Below are 18,399 nucleotides of genomic sequence, written 5' to 3' on the forward strand. Positions count from 1 at the left end.
TTTGTAACATCGCCAAGACCGCTATTTCTGGTGATAGATGGTTAGGGGGCAGGAAGGAATACTGCGCAATTGTGACTCTGGACGTAAGGAACGCTTTCAACACCGCCAGATGGCCCGTAATCCTCGCGGCCATGTACCGTATGGGGATCCCGGAGTACCTAAGGATAGTCGTTGGCAGCTACTTTAGGGACCGGGTCCTATGGTACGATACGGAAGATGGCCCAAAAAGATACCGAGTTTCGGCAGGTGTTCCCCAAGGATCGGTACTTGGACCAATCCTGTGGAACATTATGTACGATGGGATCTTGGGCATCAACAGGCCCGTAGGAGTAGAGCTGCATTGTTTTGCTGACGATGTGGCAATCACAGCTGTCTCGAAAACAATCGCAGGGTTGGAAGACAAATGCAACTCTACGATCGGTGCTGCCATCCGCTGGCTCGAGAAAGCCGGGCTAGCAATAGCGGCTCACAAGACCGAAGCAGTCCTACTAAGCAGCAGGAAAAAGGTGGAGAACATGCTGGTCTCCGTCAAGGGTACACAGGTGACCTCTCAAGAGTCCCTAAAGTACCTGGGGGTAATGATAGATCGCAGACTATCGTTCAAGGACCACGCGAGCCACGCCAGCAAGAAGGCAGCAATCACAGCCTCTTCGTTGGCGAGGCTTATGCCCAACGTCGGAGGCCCAAGACACCCGGCCAGGAAACTGCTGGTGTCAGTAGCAAAGGCTTCGCTACTATACGCTGCACCAGTCTGGAGCAATGCCACTGGCAGGGTCTCATACCTGAAAGGAGCTCGTTCGGTGCTACGGTCAATGTCTCTGAGGCTCATTAGAGGTTTCAGGACCATATCCGAAGACGCGGCGCTAGCGCTGGCAGGCCTGCCGCCGATTGATCTGGAGATCAAGGCTCTCAGCCTAATGCGGAGTGGCGCTTCCAGGCAAGAGGCACACGAGTGGCTATTAGGTGAATGGCAGAGTAGATGGCAAACGTCGCGACGGGGGAGGTGGACTTATCAGCTCATCCCAGAGATGACGGTTTGGGCAGAGTGCCAACACAAATGCTTGGACTACCACCTAACCCAGTTCCTCACGGACCATGGCTGCTTCCGGGCCTATCTACTCCGGTTCCGTCACGTAGAGTCAGCCCAATGCTTGTTCTGCGTCGACGGTGAAGAAACAGCAGAACATGTGCTAATGCACTGCTCCAGGTTCACGGCGGAGAGAGAGCAGCTAAAGACGCTGTCAGGTTCCCCGTTCAGCCCTAGTGGCTTGTTCGCGGCTATGATGGCGAACAGGGGGGCTTGGGAGCGGGGACACAGCATTATCATTAATATGATGAAGCGTGTCCGATCAGACGAGATGGCCAACAGAGTGGATGTCTAAGCCCAAACTGGTGTCCTGGGTGACGGCGGGCGAAGAATTCATCCTCAGCGTCCCCGGCTCGTCGTAAAAGGCGACTAAAGGGTGGAAGGAGGAGCCCCCATGGACTACACTGAAGGAAGGGAGTGCGACCTGGCCTCACATCCTGCTCACCGAAGTCATACCTTGACTGGCAGTCCCGGTGAGCGAGCAAGGACTGTAGAGCACGCGGAGGTTTTTGTTTTAGTACGTAGGCATAATTCCAATAGGGCTTATGAATCGTGCATGCCACCTACGGACGGTAGGTGGTATCTTTAGAAGATTTTAATTTTCCTACCGTAAGTCAAATAATAAAAAAAAAAAAATATATGCACATATAGCCAGCGATAAAAATGGCTGAGAAACTTTTACAAAACAAACTTTTGTTTGTTCGGCGGTTTTGTTTGTTTGTTGTGGCCGTTACCCAAGGATGTGACAATGGTAACTCGAAATGTGGCCAAGAACGCAAGGGGTCCTGGAAACTAAACTGGGTCATCAGCACACTCTGGGCCACACACATCTCAAGTGGATTTCAGTTTCCAATTGGAGGGCCAACGATTGTTGACACTGGTTAATGTGCGTCCGTTTGTGTTGCCAATTACTTGTTGCTAAGCTGGCCAATTCGAGCTCAGTTTTGCTTATTGGATGGGTTTTTCTTGTGTGAGAATTTGATGTTTTGGATCTTAAGTTCATATGATAAAGAATTCTTGCGCTTGAATGCAATTTTGGTTAGCTTTGAAAGGTCTTCTTCGACTTCGCAGCCAATCAGATATTGCTGTAAAGTTCAACTTTTGTCATTAACCGATCGCCACACATTCAAGACCACCTAGTTAGCATATAAATAGTATGCATTTTCCATAGCCACTGCTTTTTATAGTAGGTGTTAATGGCTCAAGTGCCACAAATGCCAATGGCTGGCATTTAAACAGCAATAATATTTATGCAAATGTGATTAGCAGCCCTACAGAGATACTACTACTTGGCTAAATAGATCATTTACACACACACACACACACACAGAAAAAGGAGGGCCAATGGGCCAATGGGCGTGGCATATTTACCTTTTATCACAGAAATTTGCGGCGGCGTTACAAAATTCCTTAGAATTGGGGCATTTAACTAATAATACTAGGCACAGAGGAGATTGTTGTGGTTGCTGTTGATTGTTGCTGTTGCTGCTGCTGCTGCTGTTGTGGTGATGATGGCTGCTGCTGCTGCTGCTGCTGCTGCTGCTGCTGCTGCTGTGGTGATGGTGGTGGTGCTGCTGCTGCTGTGCAGGATGGGCGCAATTATAATGTTGCTGTTGTACCGACGATTGCTGATAGGAGGATGATGATGATGTGGATGCAGATGGAGATGCCGATGCGGAGGACGAGGATGCACTGAGGGGATGGTGATGTTGCTGCTGGTTCAGATGCCGCCTGATGGACTGATTGATGCGATTCGTTATGGAGTTGGTCAGCGCCGAATGATGGCTATGCAGATGGTGTGACGACGAAGAGGATGAGGCAGCCACCGACGAGGAGGATGCTGATGCGGAGGAGGAGGACGAGGAGGATGAGGAGGAGGCGGCTCCGAACAGGCGGCTGGCGATGATGCTGTTGCTGTGGTGATTGCTGTTGCTGCTGCTACTGCCACTGTTGCTATTGCCACCGTTGTAGTGCGTATTGCCCGCACAGGCGCTGCTGCAGTTGTTGGAGGAAATCGCACTGGACGAGGGCGAGGGGGCGGACCGCGTTAGTATGTGTTGCAAGTTGCTGCTGCCGAATGCCGCCTGCAGTATGTTGCTGGGTGTTGCCAAATGCTGCGCCAGTGTTGCCGAGCCACTTCTACTGGTTGCTACTGTTGCTGCTGCAGCCGCTGCTGTTGCTGCTGCTGCTGCAGTTGCTCCACTTTCGTAATTCAGGTGACCCAAATGCTGTTGCAAAACCGAAGGCGCAGCTTGCTGCTGTTGCTGCTGTTGCGGTGGTGTTGCCGTTGCTGCTGGCGTGTGTGGGTGGTGTTGCTGTTGCTGGTGCTGCTGCTGTTGCAGCGACGATCTGCGCAATAATACTGGTGGCGTCGATATCAATTGCTGCAGGCGACTGCAATTGCCGCTGCTGCTACTGCTGGCCGCTGCTCCTGTGGCGACTGTTGCTGCCGCAGATGTTGCTGCCACAGATGTTGCCGCTACCGTTGCAGTTGCAACTTCAGGCGCATTCTGAGGCTCGCCGTTCTCGCAGCAACAATTATCGCTGGTAGCAGGTTGCTGCTGCTGCTGCTGAAGATGATGTTGCTGTTGCTCTAAATTCTCATTTTCATAGATTTCATTCACACTTCGCTTTTTCTTGATTTTCACATAGGGCTCAAACATTTTACAACTTTGATAGCAAACACTTCGAAACACTCACACACCTTATTTATGTATTTTGATTTGATTTGAATTGATTATAAAATATACGGATTCCTCCTGGCTTGCGTAAAAAATTGCTCAACTTTTTTGGTGCTTAAAAATTTTTCATTTGCACAAATCTCTTTGTTGCCACATGCCGTTTGCTTGATATTTTAGTTGCCTTACGATTTGTATATAATTTTCGAGTGTGTGCTCGATTTTGTTGTTTCGAGTAGTAGTATTTGATTTGATTTTTCTTTGCTTTTTTTTTTTGTATGTTATAGTTATAGTTATATAGTATTTGGTGGGGCGACACACGAAGCGAGAGAGCAGGCGAATGGCGAATCCAATCGAATTGAATCGAGTTGAGCGCTCACAAAACGAACGAACCGCTCCGCTTGAAAGTGCGCGTCGAAATGAGCTGAAATTTGAAAATACAGAAATTTCCGCCGTTCGCTCGCGACGCCGACTGCGATGCCGACTGCGATTGCGACGCCGGCAGCGCTGCTCGTTTCAGTTCCCACTTCGTTTCGCAGCGTTTCTCTCTCTCTGCGTTTCACCATGTAACACACACGCACACCTACACTTTCGTTTCGCTTTGTGTGAGGTCGATGAGCACATATGGGGGAAAACTATGGGTGCAGGGGGTCGATAAGGAGGTACCCTAAATTATAATCAATTGCATTGCCAAGTTGAACAGACATAACTTGATAATACAACATTTTGTTCATCTACACAACATAACATGGAAATTCTAATTGGCAAACATCCAGAGAGATACGCTCAAGTTCAAAACCCATTGGCACATATGCCATGTTTCGTAAAGAATAAACCATTGCAAGGGACATACCTTTATATTCTACGATTACTGGGTAACAAGAGGAAGTGAGAAAGAGAGAGAGAGAGAGAGAGAGGCCAAGTGCGCAAGTGCACAGAGTGAGAGCAAGAGTGAGAGAGCGAACGTTGAGGGCCAGCTGATAAATGGTTGCGCGTGTGTGTCGCACACACTGCGTATACGCGTTCTTCAAGTGTGGGTGCGCGTGTGTTCGCAGGACGGAGGTTACATTTGCCGGCGGTCCTTGGCGTGGCGATAAACGGTAATCACTTGGTCACAGAGGCGGTCCGATCCGGTGTGCCCCCCACCCCCGCTTTCCCGTTGACCACCTTGCTAGCCTTCTGGCGCGTCCTTCAAGGGCTTCTTCCTATTATTCATGCACACACCCATACGCACGGGGCCATCGAAAATGCGGGGCTACGGAAAAGTCATCAAGGAATATGAGCACCATCTGAAAAGCCTCCAATCTCCATACACGACAACAAAAATAATTGGTGCATTTTCCAAGGGAACTTGCCACAATGGAAGTTAGTTTTCTTGAACAACTTGAATCACGCAATTTTTATCTATTTCTGCCACCAACTTTATAAATAAATTTACATTTCTAGCCAGTTTGGATCTTAAAATATGAAATATGTATATTTCTCTGGGATACATATTGAGGTACATGCCAAATCTTTTTCAATTATTGGTTTTACAAAAAAAAAACGGCCATAATTTTAATCACTTTTGAGAGCGTTTTTAGGAATGTTGCATATTAAATTCAATGACACATTATAAACACCTAAAATAACTTTTTGTCAGTGCATCCTGTCTGTTTTTCCCACAGGAACAGTTGACATTGGAACGTCCTATCGACGCACATCGCCGGGAAACGTAAGCTGTCGTCCTTTGTCAGAAAACTGTTTTTTTTTTCTCTTCTTTTAATTTTGGGTGGCACATTGTACTTGTACACGGCATGTCTGTGAGTGTATGTGTGTGTATCCAAATGGGGCGTTGTCGTTGTCGGCGGCATTAGCCATCCAACTACGAGCATATAGGAACCAGCAACACATGTCTCTGGCAGTCGCCCATCATCACAGAACTCTGGCGGGGCCACCCAGTTGCAGATTTGTTCTTTCAGCCGGCGTTTCCTCTCCTAGCCACGCCCCCACTCCAAATCCACTTCATCCACTTCCCACTTCTTTCCACTCGATCCATGACGGGCCGCAGCAGTTATCCACTTGCAACAATTGCAACTGCAACAGCAACCACTACTCAAATGCACAGGGAAAAATAGTTTAGATTTATAGAGTAATTTCAGTTTAAAAATTAATTCTTAAAATCCTTGAAAGAGGTAATTATGGATTTGAGAATTGGTCTGTTATATATACGTTTTACATAAATTAAATTACAAATGGACTTGATCGATAACATTTTTTTCTCTAAGTGCACGACGGCAACTGCAACTACACTTCACATGCCACCACTCGGCACATTCGTCTCATTTATGGCGTGCAAATTAGCATAGGGCCAAAAGGGCTTCGTGTGTGTCCTTTTAGGCCACGATGTCCAACGTGGCCACGGTGGCCATGCCACACAGAGAACTGAAACACAAGACCCGTGTCCGGATCGCATCAGTTTCAGCTTCTGTCCGCCTCGCACATCATATATATGTGTGTGTGTGTGTGTGTGTGTGTGCGGCTTGGTAAGTGAGTGCTTGCCTGCTCATTAGTTAGATGGTCTGGGTTCCTCTGACATTGCCAGAATGTGTGAAAATTGGACAGTAATGCGGACCTGCTGCTTGTTGTTGTTGTCGTTGCTGGGTGGCACACAGGACCACCCTTTGATGTTGCGACGCTGGGAGGTGTTGAAAGTAGCAACTACGAATTGTGAACGGAGTTGGGCAACTTGTGATATCGCTTGGATAATTGAGATATACAAATTTCCGCTTTGGAAATGTATGCTGGCTCCGAAAGCAATCAAATTCAGCTTAAAAAATTTCATTGAAGATTTTGTTTAGACCAACTAGAATTCACTAGATAGTCAAACAGGAAGTGCATTTGCATTTATTTCTTATTTAAGGCAAAGCCAATTAGATTGCTATTACTATTTCATTCTTAAAATACTACAAAGTGTAGTGTGTTGCCAAGCAAGAATTTACCAGTAAAGGTCTCAGAAGGTTCATGGACTATTCATTAAAGCAACCAAAAAAATTCCAAGGCAAACTCGCATACGAAAAATACACTGAACGGTTTCTTTATAATTCGCCATTTAGCGTATATATGTAGTTGTTCGATCATCACGATCAATTTCAAAGTTATCACCGCCCACTCGGCTAATTATGCCACAGTGGCCATATAAGGGGGGATATGCCTGAATGTATATTTGATGGCGATTTGCTCATCTTTGAAATCAAAGGCCGGCGGAGACGAACGGACGTTCAGCGACCTTTGGGCATTTTTGTGATTTTCGCTTCGCCAGCCAGCCAGCCAGCCAGCCAACTGGAGGCGTTCGGTTCAACTTCCTTTCGATTTTTGCGGAAACATTAAACAATCTCAACTGGTTCACCTTTTCCACTTAGTCATTGAATCTTCAATGAGTCTCAATTTCATTGGGACTTTCACATTGCCCAGCTGACCCCTGCTGCTCTTTTTTCCGTCCAATATTCCAATGCTCTCTCCCCTGCCATCCATTGATTTTCAATGGAATTTGGTGTTGTTTTAGAAATAGAAATTTCGCCTAATGCTTTCCACAATGTGTTTGAGTGTGTTTGCTTGCCTCCGTGTTTTGTAGTATACATGGCGATATTGCAAAATGCTCATGCACATGATTTACTTGACACTAATTTCCATAAATAAAACAAAAGTTTAATAACATCGCCCCTGCCGCTTCAATGGGTCGCTGACAATAACCCAATTTTCAATCAAGGCAGGCGTTGTCGTTCCCCCGGCACAGTGGTTTCAATACTTATATGAATTTGGTATAAGATTTATACTTATTACTTTTTAGAATAAAATGACTATTTTTCATAGAAAACGTAAGTTTAAGACAATGCACAGCTTTTAAGTGTGGCCATGCAATCATAAATTGGAGCAAAGCTAACGTGTGTGACCATGCTGTTGAAAATGTTTCCTATTTTAGTAATTCATTTAGTCAAAATAAAGCCGAAATATCCGAATTTATTCTAGCATTGATTTTATTCACTTTGTGGACTTTGATAAACTGTATAACTTTTTATGAAGTCATAAAAAAATCATAAAAAACTATCTAACACAGTGTTTTGATGATCATGGGCGATTACTCATTTATGACCACAGTTTGAGCACCGTGCAACATTGTAATCACCTCAGATGACAAAATTGAAATCGAAGCAATCAAATGTGGAGGCTGCTCTCTCGGCCGATTGCGTGGGTCGTTTTTGGTGCGTTGTCGAAAGTGTTAATTGATTCGATTGCCCTCGAAGTGAAGTTAGGTGGTTTAGGGAAGCCCAGACAGAATTCGTTTGGCTCCACAGATTCAAGCCAGCGATTAACGTGTTACGAGATGGCTAAGTCGAGTTGCATCCGTTAGATACGTGAAATGGAGTTGTAAAGCTGGCGCGAAGAGATATTGAGATACGGCATCCGAAAAAAAACTGCCGTGGGATATAACTTCCGCACTCGTGCCGCGGGTGAAACTTTTCAGAGAGCGAGAGAAAGCGACTGCAGAGAAAGAGACGGGACGAGAGCGACTTTTCGTAATCACTTTGCAGCAATTGGCGTTTTGGTTCGGTTTCGGTTTTGTCGGTTTGAACACAACGAGAAATTTACATTTCACATTTTCACAATCTTTTTTCTTTTTATTTTTTCCTTTCCCCCCTGCACTGTTCATGTAACAAATGAGTGATTGGAGCAGCTTTCCGCATTTCACACACTAACAGACGAGCATAGAAATCTGCGCTTTGTCGTCATCATTGATCGTCGTCGTCTTGGCCTGGCTTTTTTCGGATTTGCTGGCCTTTTTTCATCGCCTTTGCTGCTTTCTTTGCGACGACGTCGACTCTGGGAGTTAATTGTTTGGGTAAAATCTGTTAAGGGGCCAATTTGGTAAGTGAGATTAATAGGAAGATGCTTAGCTTGGAGTTTTCACATTTTCTGGAAATCGAGGTATATTTATGTATGTATGCATGCCAATGAATATTTGTATATCTAAGGGTAACTGCATGAGTATTTAATCTTTAACTTAAGGTTAATTAAGGTTAATTTTTCACCCTAATCTTACATTCCAGAAATAAGTGTCAACTACATAGGAATAATCTTTTATTCCAGAAATAATATTTACTCAGCAAAGGGGAAATTCCAAAGCGATTAGAGAATATTAAACCCAACTTTATATGTTTTAAATTAATCATTGAACCACTTATTCCCAATTTCCTTCGGATAAATCCCCACTAATTGGGTCCGTTTTATGTCCAAACGTAAATGCATTCGAAATTGGGCGAAATCTGTGCGATTTGATCGCTTTCGGTTGATTGCTTCGATGTTTGGTAACAGAGATCAGCTTTTTTTCCGGCCCAATCCCTGTCACGCGCCTATCGAAATCTAGTCCAGTGATAAATCATAAAATGATTTACAATTCGGGTACGCTCCGTTTCCATTTGTATTTGCGTTTGTTTCTCTTTTATTTTTTCGTAACCCACCAAAGCCAAACCCATTTCGGCCCGGCTTTTATTGGCGTCCAATGGGAAGGGGTAGGAAAAGTGTTGCCAGGCGGCCAGTGAGATTCACTTGGCCTTGTGTCGAATTTTTATTGCCTTTGTGGTTTCGATTATACAATAATTCCGAGATGCCGAGTAGAAATAGTTCAGGTAGTTGCAACCAAATACTTATTGAATTTCCAGTGCTACAAACACGATTCTCGGGAAAACAAAGCCGGAGACAAATTGCAAATATGTCACAACGTTGTAAAATGTGCAAAAAGTCGAAGGCACACAGACACACACACATTTCGTCCAGACTCGGGATCATCGCACAATGTATTCATCAATCGGTAGAGGAGAAAACAAAAACAAAAAATATGAAAAATAAACAAAGTCGAAGGTAATCCACAAACTGGAGACAAAGCGATCTTTCACAGCGAGGCGAAGAACACCCAGGATGCGATTTTGTCAGATCTTATCTCGCAGCTCAAACGAAAATGTCAAAACATCCCATCCCCGGACCATCCGATTACCTCCTTTGGGTAATTGTGTGGAAGGTAAATTATGAAACTGTCGTTTGGGCATCTTCTTGGCCGGGCTAAAAATGGCATTGCCTGACTGACGGATCCAGACGATATAATGCTGCATACATATATCCCGCTGCTAACCGCAAGAATGGCAAAATGGCCAGAAGCCGCACAAGTGGCAAGCATGATGAGCCGGCGGAGAAGGAGGAGGAGGAGGTATGGATCTGGATATGTGCATCCCACGGCGTTTGTTTACGCTCATTAAACGTGAAAAGGTGCCACCCGAATAGGCAAACGGCCTGCGGACCTCCGGCCGCGAAGCCTTAGCACCTGTAGACACCAGTTCGCAGCAGAAGAATCTTCGCTCTTCGTGTGTGGTCTTCTCGCAGACGGAAAAGGGAGAAGACCACCACCATCAGCACCAGCCACCCTTTTCTCCTCCATTCTTCGCCGCAAACAATTCTCTAACAATTACGCCTCAATGGCATATAATTCAATCTTCCGCTGGCATTGCTCTTTTGTCTGATGGATGTGTGATGGATAGCTCCCAAAGAGGAGAGCAGAATGCAAAGAACACACGCACACATTATACATTGTCTTAATACCTTTTAGCCAGGTGTGGATTGTGTATCTGTATCTGGCCATCTGAATCCGTATCCGTGTATCTGCGGCTAGGCTAATTTGAAGTGCGTGCATCATGGACTTCGTGTGTGGCCTCAGGACTTAGGGATCAGGGAAGAGCAGGAAAGCGGGGACCACAGTGAATACCCAGTCGGTGGGAAATCAATTAAGTGAGCAAGAAAATCTTAAAGGATTTTCTTTGTGTACGCGGCTAAGAATTGATTCATTGTTCATTTTTGTGAGGGTTTTCACAACTATAAATAAATATATACATTTAAATTGTTCGGACTGTTAATGTAATCAATCAATTAAAGTGAACAATCATTTTAATAAAGTTGTAATGTAGTAGGGATATTTATAAACTTAATAGCTTATATTAGTAATTTAAAACATGCAAATCTATCCACCATTCACTGTACCCATCGAGCACTCAAGTCAAACGCCGACTTCTGAGAGCCTTAATAAACAAAAAAACAAAATAAAAAACCTTACCAAGAATTCCCGACTGGCTCTCATAAAAATTTCGTGTTTTTTTCAATCTTTTTATTTTTGTTTAATAATTTAAATAAAAAATGCCACCAAAGTGGTTTCGGGCTATAGCTGGGCAAACACGGCTTATAGTGAAGTGCGAGTATGTGTGCACGTTAAGCGCAGACGCAGAGCATAAACACACTCATATAGCAGATACAAGATACAGGGGTAGGCAAACAAAGTAAACATGTGAGGCGGCGGCCTCAGTCTCAGTTTTTGATTCTCGTGGAACGAGAACGGCGACGGCTGACGATTCTTGCCACACACGATCATCAAGCGGCGTTGGTGGCCTCTCCAAAACCCTCGAACGAAACCCGGGGCCTGGAACCGCAGACGTCTCGCTCGGACGGTTCCACACAGATCCCAGATCCCAGATCCCAGAAAAGCCGAACGCAGAACTCCCTGACCAGATACACTGTTGCGTTGCTGGGCTCAAGATTACAGGAAGCGAACACGACAAGCATTCAAATTAGCTAATTAGCGGGCAAGATTAATATGGGTTCTGGTCTATACGAAGATATGATTGATTGTATTTAAAGAAATAGATAGCTAGGATTCAAAGTGTTTCATTAACAATATATTCATTGTTATCACTTCACCCATTTGGCTGAAGAAAAAAAAACCGGACCAGTTAGCAACGATAGCCAACTAGCCAGCCAGGCCAGTTAAGACGGCCAAGAACAAGCCTTAAAACTGAGAGCAAAACAAATGCAACAAGTCGAATAATCGTTTTGTTTGTCGCAATGACCTCCCCCCCTCCCGTTTTGCCTTTTTATGGATTTTATGGCCCTTGCTATTTCGCTTTAATTGTTTTTCCTGAGCCCTCTCGGTTCATTATTCCCGTAAGCCAAACAGATCAAGTCCAAGGCGGCCTTCTTCGGTTTCCCTTTTTCCATTTTATTGTTGCTGGCATTTAAAGTCGCCTCCCAGGCCGTAGAAGTAGCTGACCTTTGACACTCGACTGTTTTGCCCGGGCGTCGATTAAGGCGGCGGGTAATTAATTTTCCTTTTTTTTTTTTGTTTTTATTATCATTCTTATTATGGGGCATTTAGCTTGTAATTAGTTTGTAGAATTAGCCACAGGTTGTTTACGTTGTTCGTTTGCCGGCTTCTTGGGTGGTTTTGTGTGTCCGAAGGAACTTGGTAAAGTGAATTCGAGATGATATCAATTTGGTTGGCGACTTTTTGGTAATAAGACTTGTACTCTGTTTGCTTTCGCTGGAAAGGAGACCCACAGTCGTTTGTTTATGGGCGTTTGGCGTTGATTCAAAGACATTACACTCGAAGTGAAAACGAGAAAGAAAATCCCATTAATTTGGGGAATGACAACACCTTATCAACTCAAGGCTGTCTTCGAAATAATCGAAGGTTTGATTAGAAATTTCATTGAAGCAATCAAAAGTCGATTTTGGCAAACTGATAAGCAGTTTAGCAATGACAAATGATAGTCTCAAGGCAACAAATGTTGTGGCACATTGAACTATCAAAATGTATTAATAATCCAAATATTTTTAAATACTAATTAAATTTTTCTCATCACGCCCTATAACTCCAACTTTCAAATCAGCTGTTGATTGATCAAATAAGCCCAGAGACGTACTGACAAAAAGCAGACTGTGAAAAAGAAACGCCAAAAAGCAATCGCCATCGTCAAGGCCCAGTTAAGAGAGTTAACATTACAATGGACGGCGGTGGTGGTAGGGAAAAAGAAAAAATTAAATACAATTTTGGGCGTCTGCGTCTGGCGCCCTAAATGAAGACAAATTGTAAATAAACGTAAATTTTCGAAACGAAAGAGTGAAAACTGTGTGCGGACAAACATTTAGCAGCGGGTTACATAAAAAAAAAATGTAAGAAAAGGTTTGAAGAGCCCGCCAGATAGATGGCCATTAAAATAAAGTCTGGCCGAAGAAGAGCAAAAATAAAATAATAATAAAAAAAAAAATGAGGGTTACGCACAATATGCGAAGTTTGGCTTCTGTTGTTGTTGCATGTGTAATTAAGCGAAATTAGGACAGTCTACTCCGAAAAGAAAAAAAAAACATGAAGAGATGCAAGTTAAATTTTCTGAAAAAGAAAGCCGCGGGAAAAAGAGTCATTTTGTAGAGAGTCTTCGGCAGTCTTCGCTCTTGCAAGTCTTCGGATTTCAGAGTCTTCGGCTTCGATCAAACTAAGCCAAGTTTTGTTTTTTCTTTTTTTGGGCACCTACCCCGCCGTTTTTTTGTGGCCGATTCGTGTTTGCCGCTTATTACGTTTGTTGCTGCTGCTTTTTTGCTTTTTGCTTTTGCTGCTGCTGTCGTGCCCCCTTTTTTGGGGCCATATGGCGACGCCGACTGCGACGCCGGCGACGAGGCTTGCACAAAAACGCGTCGCGCTTGTTATGTAATAGGTAACGAACGGCGTCGCTACGTTTTGTCATTTCGCCGTTTATTTTTTTTGGATACCCCAAACAGTGGGTAGTATTATTTACCGCCCAACTTGCCCATAAATAGGTGGAAATTTAATTAATTTATGCCCAGGAAATCGTTTCCATTTGGAAATCCATTCGAAGAGTGCGCTTAGATAATAAGAAATATAGAAAATATTATAAAATATTAAATAATTTAACAAAATAAAAATATAATATATATATAAGTTGAAACGTTCATAGAAATTAGAATAAAGTGCAAGCTTCATAGTTAAGCTTTTAAAGAAACTATATTTCAAAAGCAAATACAAAAAATGTAAATGATTGGAATATTCGAAAAATTGGAATATTAAAAATATATATTAAGAAAGCATTTGAATACCCTATTTTACATTTCTAAAATCTTTGAGTTAGAGTATTTTCGTCTTCGGTCTATTCAAACACTTCCCTTTACTTCTGGTTTATCATTCGTTGCTGTTGTTTATCGTATATTTTAGTTTCAATTTTTCGAAGTTGCCAAAAAAATTGAGCAGACCAAAAAAGCGAATGCAACTGCAGCTGCGGCCGGCTAAGTTGCAACTGCCACTTCCAGCGGCAGCTTCAACCAACTGTGGGCGACTCTCGCGCATTGAAAGATAAAATTGTCCAATTTTTTGCTGTTGTTTTCATTTTTATTTTTGGCTTCTCTTTTTTTTTCGGCTGTGCTTATTTTATAATTTGCTGCGCTTTTTACAGCTCAAGCCATGAAAAAGATGTGAAACTAATTTTTGTTTTTGGTGTGGAAATCCATCGCAGCGTTTATGTAATGCGGGTATATTTTCTTTTCTTTTAGTTTTTTCTTTTTTTTTGTATTATCTAGTGGGCGCTGCTGTGAAATGTCACTCCTAGAATGGGGAAAAGAGAAGCGTGCAGCATGTGTGTGCAACTGAGATAGGGATATTAAAGGGGGGGTTCCACAATTAAATCGATTGCACAACAATCGCAGAAACTAAAAGACAATTGAAATTAGAAAGGCTGCGCTGAGAGCCGAGCGAATTTAATGTCTGCGGTATTTGAGCGAAGAAATAAAACAAAAAGTCCTACAACAAAGGTTGAGCATCGTTGGCTGTGAAAGGTGAAAGGTGTAGATAATCGGGCAGCAGAGAAAAGAGAGTTTTTCGAAGTCGTCGTGTGTGTGATGATAGTGGGTGAGATTTGGGTACATTTTGGTATGTTTTGGGTATACAACACTCGAATCGCGGGTGGCTTCGATATGTTTCGTTTCGCACCCCCCCCCCCCCCCCGTGTCTTTTTTCGGTTTTAAAATATATAAAAATTTACGGTCTTTCTCTTCGAATTTCTGTTTTTGGTTTGGGTGTTATGAATTCCGAGTGAAATCGCAGTACGATGATGCGCGGGGGAAAAAGTGCATGAATTTGTTTTTAGGCCAACGGATAGTTCCGGCACTTCGGCGCCCTGCCCTCCAGGGATGTGGGGTCAAAACTTTCGGGGCATCGAGAAATTGATTGGCAAAGCGAATGGAAATTCAATTTGTAATTCAGTAAGGCAGTGAGAGCGGGACAGCGGGTGGCGTTAATGGTTAACGCTTTTTGGCTATGGCTAAGCTGCGGATACATTTCTGTTGGCCAATTGTTACACATAAGCGGTGAAAACTGTTAAGAGGGTGTGAATGGAGCGGCATTTGCATAAATTGCATAATAAAACACAGATGCTAAAAGTGTTTTTACACCCTGCGGGCGGAAGTGTTATACGAAATATAACAGTTGGACAAGGAAGTTCTATTGTGAGTAACGGTAATAAAAGGACTCAACTACATACTTATGAAAAAGTTGTTATTCTTTACGATCTGATTAAAAGCTTGATTTTATATTCTGTTATACATACTGTTATACTGTTATACGGTTATGTAGATTGAAACAACCAAAATGTGATTGAAAAAGTGAATACAGCTGTCCAACCTGTGTGTTATACAACTGTTATACGACTGATGACCTATCAACTGACATTGATCGCCAATGATCCAACGACATATCAAATTCAATTCAAAAGGTGAAAACTCTTTTAAAGTGATTTTCCCGCTAAAAAATATGCATCTCAATATAACATTTACTATTACCACAAATCGAATGGGTGAACAATAGTTCAGAGACACGAATGTTCGTGTCGAAATGTCATGGACCCTTTTCAGTCCCTCTCCCACTTTTGCCTAACCCACGCCCCCTAATAACCCAACCCCCCCCCCCCTCCCTCACCAGCGAAGAAAAATATAGTGTATAATAAACGAACTGCCCGCATTGTTACAAGAGCCTCGGGAACTTTTTCTTCTTAGTTTTTGTCTGGCCAACACATAAATTTCCCTGACTGAACTTTCAAAAACCCAAATGAAACTGTTCAAATGAACAGCGACGATTTGCATTCAACTTTTCTTCGGACTGGCCATTGTTTTTTGCATAATTTCCCTGGGAGGAAAAGTCAGCTCTGCCCAAAAGGAAACCAAAAAAAAAAAAAAAAGAAAAAAAATCAGTTCACCTTCCATGGCCGCTGATCTCCGATCGTTTTCAGAAAGAAAGTCATTAAGTGAATGGAAGAGGAGTAGCGGAGTAGCGAAGAAGCTGCTGTCGTAGAGCAGCAGTCACAAATTAGCGTTCAAATTAAGTGATTATTATTATTATTATTAGCCGGAGATACATTTCTGAAAATGTATGTATAAATTGAGATCAATTTGTTGTGTGTGCTTTCTGTTAGCGGCTTATTCAAATGAAAGTTGATGGGTTGGGGGAGGTGGAGTTTTGAGTAGTAAATCGGCGCCCACATCGATCTCCATGTGATACTTTCTAAATGTGCGACCGCGTTGCACAATTTTTCTTCTCGTTTTCCAGCTCTCGATTTTTCGGCGCTGTAATTGCAACTGCAACTAATGTGAAATTCAATTTGCTGCCACAGAAACAACAACAGCTGCACTGGAAAAATCGAAACGCTTTGAACTCGTTAATAAGCATATAATAGAAATACAGATTTGTGAGTGTGACTGTGTGCACGCATTTGTGTCATTTCAATATTTACCCACAAGGTGATTATGGTCTTATTAAAAACCCTATATAAGACATATTCCATTACGAAAACCATGCCAATTCGTGACCAATTTTGGTGATATTTCTGTCGGTGTTCGGAAATAAAACTTTCCAAGTTGCAAAATTTTCAAAGCGGACGACAAACGAAATTTGTTTAACTTTCCACAGACGCAGCAGCAGCGCGCAGCGGCAAAGTTCGGTTATGTCATAACACCGAGGTGAGGTAAGTCGGCGAAAAGGGGGACGGCGGAGGGGCGGGAGAGGTGCGATTTCCCTCAAGTGAAACTGTAAGCTGTGGTCATATATACACACATATATTTCTTTTCCATCAGTTTGTGTTTTTTTTTTTTTTTTTGGAAAGCCGCAAAAAGGTAAAGTAAAACTGAAGTCGCACAGCCGCCGCCGCCGCCAAAGTTGAAGAAAAAGAGCGCCGGACTATCCGTAGGCCTCTCTTTTTAATGCGTGGGGACAACCAGCAACAACAATAACAACAAGCAACATTGGGGGCCAAAAAGACAGCAACAACAACAACAACAGCATTACTAGTAGTAGCAAAAACAACAATGAAACGAAAACGAAAGTGTGCGCATCCGCAATTAAAATTGTAAACGCGAGAGTTTACAAAAGTCGTAGAAGAAACAAGCAGCGGGAGGGGGGGGAGGTAGGGGGAACGGCATAAAAAATGGTTGGGTTTTCAGAAAAATGCCACCAAAATGCGGTCGCTCGTCTGTCAAATTATAGGCACAAGTTTTCGAGTGAAAATTTTTGACCCAATTTCGTTGGGTTTTCGGCCGAAATGCGATTACCTAATGCCGCCAGGAGAAGCAACTCAGTCGGTTGCGCCCTTGTGTTTTTTTTTTATGTCTTTTTACCTAAAGTATATCTCAAGGCTTAAGCCTTTTTTATCACAGTCAATATCTGTGAAATTCGCTACAGTATGCAGCATTGAATATTGATGGAAAAATGTAAAAATGTCGGCCAAAAACAACTGAGACTTTGATAACATGGATGATGTAATTAAAAATTCATATTTTTATGATCTTTATTCTAATATATCGATATTATTGGATTGAATTACAAGGTTAAGTGAACTATCAAAACAGTTTTGTTGCCCAAAAACATAGGCATTGTTATTTTATGCGATTTTTAACTTATTTTTAAGAACTTCGCCTTCGACCAATTAGCTTAAAGCTTCAGATATTTGGGGCACGCAACTGGTTTGCTTATCGGCCGAATTTTCGGACATTTTTTTTTAGAGTCGTTATAAATGAATAATTGCGCCTGGGTCTCCAAAATGGGTCACCCGAGACGAGATCTGAACGTATCGGATCGTATCGGATCGGATCGATTCGAATCGATCGAGTTGAGTTTCCCTTTTGTCCCGCAATGCAGCGTAATCGATTTAAATAAATTATAATTACTCACGCGGAATGGAGATCGTGTGTTTGTGTTTTTTTTTTTAATTAAATGTATCCTTGACTCAAAAATGCCGACATGGCTGCTTAAGTTAACACTTTTAAGGAAACCGAATTACACATACCTGTAACGATAAGATAAGCGAAAATAATCTGATTAATATTGTTTAGGGATTACATACAAAGTTAAGGGTGCTATAAATTATTATAACACTCCGTTTAATCACCAAATTATAACCCTTTTTAAATCAGAACTTTATGTCAAGCCGGAAAGCATCAAAACCCAATTCATTCGGGACTCAAAGATTTATGATCTATGCATTAAAGAACTGCTTTAAGAACCCCCACCAAAATTAGCTAAGATAATAAATGTCTTAAGAACCCGAAATGATTCATAACCCAAATCAAATTCCCAGAATCTACGCTCAGAAACATCAAAAGACTTTAAAAAGGAGAATCTCTGAAAATTTCAAAAAAGTAAAGTATCCATCAACAATCGAACCGAAACGAATCAAAATGAAACGAACGAAACGTTTTGGTGGATCAATATATCGTTAAAAAAAA

The 18,399-nt window shown here is 42.7% G+C and overlaps 1 protein-coding gene across 3 annotated transcripts in view, besides 1 other annotated feature; it reads right to left on the bottom strand.

Annotated features, from left to right (window-relative positions):
- Positions 1-1,723: part of a mobile genetic element that runs on past the window's edge.
- rdx (roadkill) overlaps positions 1-18,399 on the bottom strand; it is a 64,997-nt gene that overhangs the window by 12,115 nt on the left and 34,483 nt on the right. The window contains exon 1 of one of the 3 annotated variants that reach the window (NM_142069.4): positions 2,459-4,188. The exons of the other annotated variants lie outside the window; for them this stretch is intronic. Within the exon in view, the coding sequence (NP_650326.3) occupies positions 2,459-3,750 (1,292 nt within the window). The 5' untranslated portion in view covers positions 3,751-4,188. Of the gene's footprint in view, positions 1-2,458; positions 4,189-18,399 lie in introns of those variants that run through there. 3 annotated transcript variants of the gene reach the window in all.

This window comes from Drosophila melanogaster, chromosome 3R (genome assembly GCF_000001215.4).
Source record: "Drosophila melanogaster chromosome 3R".
Classification (NCBI taxonomy): Eukaryota; Metazoa; Arthropoda; class Insecta; order Diptera; family Drosophilidae; genus Drosophila; species Drosophila melanogaster.